Source organism: Adelges cooleyi, unplaced genomic scaffold (genome assembly GCF_023614345.1).
Source record: "Adelges cooleyi isolate 19-005CV unplaced genomic scaffold, UGA_ACOO_1.1 ACOO_flye_CR_arks_rails_tigmint_CR_PRNA_651, whole genome shotgun sequence".
NCBI lineage: Eukaryota > Metazoa > Arthropoda > Insecta > Hemiptera > Adelgidae > Adelges > Adelges cooleyi.
In genome coordinates, this window is record NW_026096352.1 from 14,108,771 (window position 1) to 14,116,524 (window position 7,754).

General features: G+C 32.0%; 1 protein-coding gene across 1 annotated transcript; it reads right to left on the reverse strand.

The window, feature by feature from the left end:
- Nucleotides 1–252: 252 nt before the first annotated feature.
- Nucleotides 253–2,714, reverse strand: LOC126844843 (uncharacterized). Its single transcript, XM_050583270.1, has 3 exons — nt 2,680–2,714; nt 2,249–2,505; nt 253–524 (listed from the first exon to the last, which is right to left on the reverse strand). The coding sequence occupies exons 1-3, from the start codon at nt 2,712–2,714 to the stop codon at nt 253–255; spliced, it is 564 nt and encodes a 187-aa protein (XP_050439227.1).
- Nucleotides 2,715–7,754: the final 5,040 nt, after the last annotated feature.

The window sequence follows — 7,754 nt, forward strand, 5'->3', positions numbered from 1 at the left end:
TTACAAGTAGGATACGTTAGATAAACGACCGCCGTCAATTATCATCATAATTATATGTATTCATCTTACATATTATAATATCATTCATCTTTACAGTAATGGCACTAATGTATTGAATAATTATTTAGGTTCGTTTGGCACTACTAGAGTTGACAAATATTTGATTTTATTTACATCTAATTAACACCGTCGCTATAGTGGTATAATTGGTATTCAATATTAATTTGGCGTGGCAACCGGCTGGGAGTGTTGTCATTTGCTATTGAATTCCTCGCCCTTCCTGTCGATGTACTCCATCAGTCGCCGGTTGTTCGGTTCGTATTGGCCGGCTGGCGATTTGATTGTCCTAAGGAACTGCACCACCGTGATGGCTTGCATCTCGTCAAAGTCCTTAACATCCGCACTCGGGTTGGACGCTAACGAGACAATGAAGTTGATCGCCTCTTCCAAGTTGTCCACCAGGTTGACGTTCTTGGCCGGCGCCGTTTCCTCTAACCACCGTTCGTACTCGCACTGCGTTTCCCCTGTTCAAAGTCAAGTGAAGTCAGTAAAGTCGGTTAGGTAGTACCTACCTAACCTAACCAGCTAACCTAACAGCTATAGGTAATCGATAACTCACCCAGTCCAACCAGGTCACAGTTTCGATCGACACGGACTAACCGTTCAACTGATTTACAAGTTAGCTACCAGAAAAATTGTGCAGTGTCTAGCCTAGATGAGCTTTGAATACTATTATTTATTTGGCAATTTAAACACTTCCGAATAATTATAAGACACATAAATATAAGTCTTGTATTATCATGGCGATGAGTTGTCGATGGGATACAGTCAAATGTCACAGCTCATGTTGAAACGACTAGAGTTGGACTTAGAGTTTAAGTTCTTTCGGATGTTACCTATCTACTCGAGCATAACCTATTGTTTTTTTTATGATTTAATTGTTTTATGGGGGGGGGGTATGGTATTAAATTTTTTTTTTGTTAACTGAATGCATAATACCTCAAGAATATTGTGTCAAAATTTCAAGTCGATCGGAACAAAATTGACGACGTTATGAGTTGCCCGGCCCGAGCGTACTATTGTTAACTTTAAAGCGTTTTCCCCACAACTCACGTTTTCAAAGTCGGTGACCCTCATAACTTCAAAAATAATAAACCGATCCTTTTGAAATTTTGAACACTATTTCTGTACATAACTTACGAGGTAACGCTGGAGATTTTTTTTCAAATTTGTTAATATTTTTTATTTTACAATAACAAATTAGCCGATTTTTTTCGCAAAAAATCGCGTTTTTCCCTTCAAAGTGTTCCCAAAAAGTGAAAAATTGAAATTTCAAAAAACCCTCCCGGCATTACCTGGGAAAAGCAATTATCTAACGAAAGAACTTGGTTTTTTTAATTTCGGATGATCCAGCATCGAGTTATGAGGGACACCGCAATTCTACTTTTTTCCGAGGCGCTTCCGAATAATTGCTGCCATTGCCGTATTTTGTAATATTTCTACATGAAAATATTACACAATATTCTTCGAATGTTATACTTTAATGTACCATTAGTTTTAATAAATCGATTTTAACTGTGTCGTCAAAAAAAATTCACAAAAATTCACCGTTTTTTGCACGAATTAACTCTACCCCCCCCCCCCCTTAATACTTGGTCGTTGCCGCTTTCAAATTCGTTTATTTAAAATAGTAATTTTTTTTTATATTAACTTCTTGAACTTGATAAGTTTAGCTAATTTTTAATTTAAATCGACCAACGACTAGTGCGGAACGGTATACAAATAAAAACGCTTAATAATTTTCCCGAAATGTTTTTGTCAAGAATAGCACTTTCCGCCATAAATACCACTTGACAAGGGGTTTATAACACTTTTTCATAAAAAACTAATTTTAAGTAAAAATAATAGTGTTTATTTATTATAGTATAGTAAACGTTATTAATTCTTCGTTGACATTTTTAATTTGTTTTTTACATACCGTCGCAATCTCTACTATAATTCCTATAACAGCTTTACCGAAAAATCAGATAAAACTTAGTTTTTTTAATAAAAAAGGACTCAAACAGCTGCTTGCATTATCGACAATTATCCAAAAAATGTATTGTAAATAAAACCTTTCTTAACAAATTTGTTAGCCACAAACCATTGGGCGCCTAACCTGTTACGGCGGTAACTGCTATTTGAGATTTGAAAACCGTACTTAAAGATATATCTAATGCCGCCCTGTGTATGCGTTGGCATGACTTACCGTTGTCTTCGTTTTCCACCACGCATTTGTCGAACAGAGATTCTTGCGATATCTTTGGCAAGTTCAAGTTCCTAATGGGCGTGATCGTGGGCAAAGGCGGATTTTTGGCAATGGTCTTTTCCATTCGATACTTGTCTTTTTCCATGTCTTCCACGCGGTTCAGTATGGTCTGGTATTGGTTGAACGTAAGCACCTTGTTCTTTTTGTCCCTGACATCCTTTTTGATTTTCAATATGCCGCCCGAACGGGGAGTGGGTCTGAAATAAAATACAATACAAACCTTGGTGGTCACTATAGTCTTTACCAAATGGTATGGTTTGTGTTTTTTTGAAAATTGTCCAAGTCATAGTGCCCCGTTGAGTACGTTCACAATTTATTATTCGATGAACTAATAAACAACAATAACAATTATGTAGGTACAGTCAACTTACACGAACGTGTCTTTGGTTTTATCTTCTTGAGACATTTCACCAATGATTGGCTATGTTAATTTTCACAAACGACAATTTTGTACGGATAAAATATATCTATAAATGTAGTTTTTTTACTTTCGCGTCGATCGCTCCACACAATATATCAATTTTGACTATCGTTGATAGTCTGCCAAAACAGTTCTGATAATATATATATATATATATGTATATTTTCTTAGCAATTGTAGCCAACACATAAATACAAGCCAATTCCATCGACTTATCGTTGATATTAGCGCGAACAATACGATTTAAACAATTAATATGCTATAGCCTAAACTAATATTATAGTTTTGATATTATTATTATTATTATTACACTGATTATACTACTTGTTGGTAGCTCGTTAAAAACACTACACAGAGGTATTATACAGTTTTAAAATCTGCAATGAATCGTTTTGTTTTTTTATGCGTTTGCACTCTACTTTTTTATTTATTTTGTTTTAAGCACTCGTGTTTGCGCTTCGCCGAATCTTTGGCAGACGTCTCGTTTAAAAACTTAACCGCTAAACAACCCTTGGCAAAGAAACCGACGGACAAGCTCAATGATTTTACAGACGGTAAACTAAAAAAAAAAATCCAACAACGCATCGAAACGTACTGTTCTCGGAGGAAACAAAAAGTCTTTCGGCGTTTAATCAAAACTTGCACCAATATATAGATAGAGTGAGTTCAATTATAAACCGGGTTTGGAGCATTGCAAAAGTTTCCAAAGTCTTGGAGGTTGACCGATTCCTGCAAATGCTCTATGCGAGTCGACGTGGGTGTGCGAATAGTTGTGGGTAGGGATGTTTTTCTACCTTTTCCCTTGTGTATACATGTATAATATGTATGTAGGTGGTATTGCACATTAAAAAGTTTTATGTTTGTCTATGGTTTACCGCTTACCGAGATGACAAAAAAAAAATACTATATAGTTGATTTATAAAATATAAGGTGAAAAAAGTTTTGTACGTTTTTGCCCAGTTAAGTCGAAAATATAACAATAATAGTATTACCGCCAAATATTGTTGTTGTATGAGCCGAATTTTCTGTTACTAGAAGATATATCTTTTCATGTCTTTTTCATTACAGCCGGTTAAGATGTTGATGACTTTAACTATTATTTTCGACGAATTTATACTTTTTATTTTTTATCTTGGCCAAACTAATATTTCGACTTAGCATATAAGACAAGTGAGTTTCCGTTTTTTCCTTAAAATGGGTTGTTCAATATTTAATTTGTAATAATATTATTATACATCATGGCAACGTGCTTTTTTCCTTCAGGATAAACTATGATTTTCAAATCATCAAACAACACACACAGTCTTTGATAAAACTACTAAATAAATAACATTTTATATGTTATATTAAATTATTGATGTAGTGTGTGAAGTTTGTTTATGCAAGAGTTTTCCTTTAAACGCTGGTTTGCACTGTATGCTGTATTTTGTAATAAATACAGAGTAATTTTGTGAATTGAAATAACATACATTGAAACTCTTTTTTTTTGGGGGGTCAAATACAGCTGTTTTATTGAACAACAAATAGCGAGAGCTATTAAATGAATAAAAAATGACGGTTCCATTAAACGTTCAACCGTGTTATTGTGCCATCGTGCATCAACCTATTGGTCCGAATTCGGTTCATTAAAAATGTATACACTCGTTATCCTAACGTCAATGGCGCTGGCTAAATTATTTATAACGTTATTTGCATTGTCCCTAAACTAAAGTACTTTTTCTTTTTTATTTATTCCTATTCTAATTCATTTTTAATTTATGCCAGCCTTTGATGTGTCGTCCAACTCTGAACGATACAATGCCGTCGGGTGTCTTATATGTCTTGTATGCCATACCTATATTAAATGCATCGACTAGAAAACATTTTAGGTATGTACAAGCGGTGAAACCCTTTTGAATTTATTATTCCACGGTTATGACTTGGAATGTTTGTTTTGTTATATCAATAAAAAAAAAATTAAAAAAAATACTTATCTAAAAATGCGTACCTACTACCTATACAATTTCTACTTATAAAGTATATTAATAGCGAAACAAACAAAATATCTAAAATGACAGCAGCTATATCTGTTGTTTGAAAATGTCATGAAATATTTCAAATCACTAAAATATTTCAACTTTTATTTTTTTGGTATTTTTGTCTTAATTAAAAAAAACACATTACATTTTTCACTGACTTACATTTTTTTCTCATTTCTATTTTTTAATTTATAACTATTGTTAAATTATATAAAACTTTTATTTAGGAATATTGAAAATATATCTTCTGCTATACAATTTTTTTATTACAGTCAATCTAAATTTGTTGACGAGGTGCATTTTTTACTGTTGCAATAATTGCACACTTTCACAGCACTTATTTTTTACTATATATGCTTACTAGGAAACATAACTGTTATTATAAATCTGTGGTGTTCGAGTAAAATGTCTTATGTTTAAAATAACTAATTTTGGTAAAACGAAATTTTGACTTTGAGTTAATCTTGAGAAAAATATTTGTATTTTAAATAACTTGTACAATAAACATAAAATGTGTAACTAGTTGTGTACAATACTTTTAAATGAGAAAAATAAAAACAATTTATCCCTTATACTATATTCAACCTCATTTTTGCAATTTTTGGACATGAAAATTTTTACCCGTGCACCACAGAATTATAAATATAATTAATTAAAACATAAACAAATTTGCCACGTTTACCTTGTACACTTTTAATATCATAATATGGGGTCGAGTCGGGTAATTGTAGATTTTTTGAATTATAGTAAAAACCCAAAACCATTGCGTTTTTTTATGATTCATACCATGATTATGTAATAAAATGGCGACAAAACAAAATTGCCAATTGATTTATGACAGTACCCGTTTACCTACTTTGTATATTATTGTGCTATCTAACCGAATAACTAATGCGTTTGAATGGGGCTGGTAGGACAGTATGTATTTTGTAGATGTTATCCGTATAAATCGTCTAGCCGCGTGTGCTTTGGCCGGCAACGGCCGGCGTGCTTAAGTATGATAACCATACCAGGCTGTTGCACATTGACAATTATCAGTGACTCTTTTTCAAATAAAAATAATTTCTTTCTTTTTATTAGCTCTCCGCTGTGTTTCGAATAAGCAAATTACCGTTTGAGTGATTTGTTGTGCGATTGAATCTGAGCTGTGCGGGTAATGCGTTTCGCAGATAATTCCATTTATTCATGCTGACGTCACGAATAATACCCTATAATATCGTTATAGACATTCGACAAAAGTAATAATTGTATAAAAAAAACACACACAACGGGTCCCTGCATCGCAGTCAACATAATATTAAATCCTCACTAAAAAAGTCCTACCATTAGCGTAACCAATGTACACACTTTACCAGCAGCAAGTAAACAGTATAATATTATACACAATATATTGAGACGTAGCTCTTATATTATACGCGTTCTTAATCCGATCTAACGTGCAGCAGCAGCCACTCCGCGCTTTTATTTTAGGCTACTTCCATTTGCCTTTCATCTTATTCAAAGTCCAATTTCATTTCCATTTCCATACATTTGGCAGTATATCCTTTTACTGTGACTCGCGGCAATCTTGATTTAACACGCTTTGCACACCAAAAAGGTATTAAACTAACACCGTTGACTTCTTTACTTTTCGTTTCCCATTATATCTTGCGTGCCTTGCTGTTTCCAAATATCTAATTAAATCCGAGAGAGAGGTTTAAATAAAACAAACCTTACATTATCCGTACAACGATATTGAATTATATGTATATAAACGCATATTAAAATTGATTTATCTACAACGCGAAATTTTCATCTATAAACTTTGGAATAAAATAATATAAGTGGGCATGGAGTTCTACACTAGCATACATTAAGGCGCATTGTATAGGCAATTTTTCACTAAATCTTAACATTAAACTAAAATGTTGAAACGTACACATTACCATAGAAAATAGGAAAGAAGAATCTATTTTGATATTTTTTTTCAACTTTTAAAACGCATATAGGATCTATTTCTGTAGAAAAACGTATGTTTCTAGTTTCTACTTTGAGCAGAACTTACCTAAAAATACTCTGCTTTAAGTTTTGACAAAACATTTGAATTTTTATAACATTTTCAAGGCATTGATTGTGTCACAATTTTAAAATTATTTTTAGTTAATTAATTATTTCAATATAAAAAATTGCAATTTTAAACTTTTTTAGGCTGAATTCATTAAAAAAAAAAAATTAATTGTGCCATGACTGATGCCTTAAAAATGTTATAAAGAATTCAAATATTTTTTCAAAACTTAAATCGGAGTATTCTTGGGAGCAGTATAATAAAACATTTAGAAATTATACAAATAAATTAAAAAAAACAAATAATATTTTAAATGATATTTTCAATGATTATTGGTGATAGGAAAACAAAAATCTTGATAAGTTAGGTTAATTTAATTTGTTTTTTAAATATCATTTGATCAAACACACAAATAACTGTAGTTCATCTTTATAGTATAGTCTATAGATTATAATTTTATTATATAATTTATAGATTAGAGATAGAAAGCCAATAATAAGTTTGTCAGAAAGAGCTTGCAAAGAACAAAGAAAATATGAATTAAAAAAAAATTATCAATTTAAGGTAAATTTTTTTAATAGCCGCACAGATCTCAGACACCGACGAACGGATTTTGTTATTTAGGGCCACCATTAAAATCAGTTTTTACACTTTATGCACTGAACAAAAAATAACGTTATATTCAAAACAAATGCAGACTAATTTGATGAATACTTTATTGCTATTGATAAATATTGTTTATTAAAATGGAATGTTTTATTTATCATCATAAATGATATATTTTTAACAATTTTTCCAAAAATTAAAAGTAAATCAAGTAAGTATCTACTTGCCGACACCGACCGGGCCAGCATTTTTTTATTTTGACATTTTGGCAATTAAATCAATAGTACCTACACTATACCCGTAGAGGCGCTAACGACCGGCAATTACAGGGCGAACTGCCGTCCAAATTAAAAATAA

Coding starts and splice junctions, on each gene's coding strand:
- LOC126844843 (XM_050583270.1), bottom strand. CDS start 2,714: ATGTCTCAAGAAGATAAAACCAAAGACACGTTCGT. Junction 2,506..2,679: donor AAAACCAAAGACACGTTCGT/GTAAGTTGACTG, acceptor ATTTTATTTCAG/ACCCACTCCCCGTTCGGGCG. Junction 525..2,248: donor GGTGGAAAACGAAGACAACG/GTAAGTCATGCC, acceptor GACTTTGAACAG/GGGAAACGCAGTGCGAGTAC.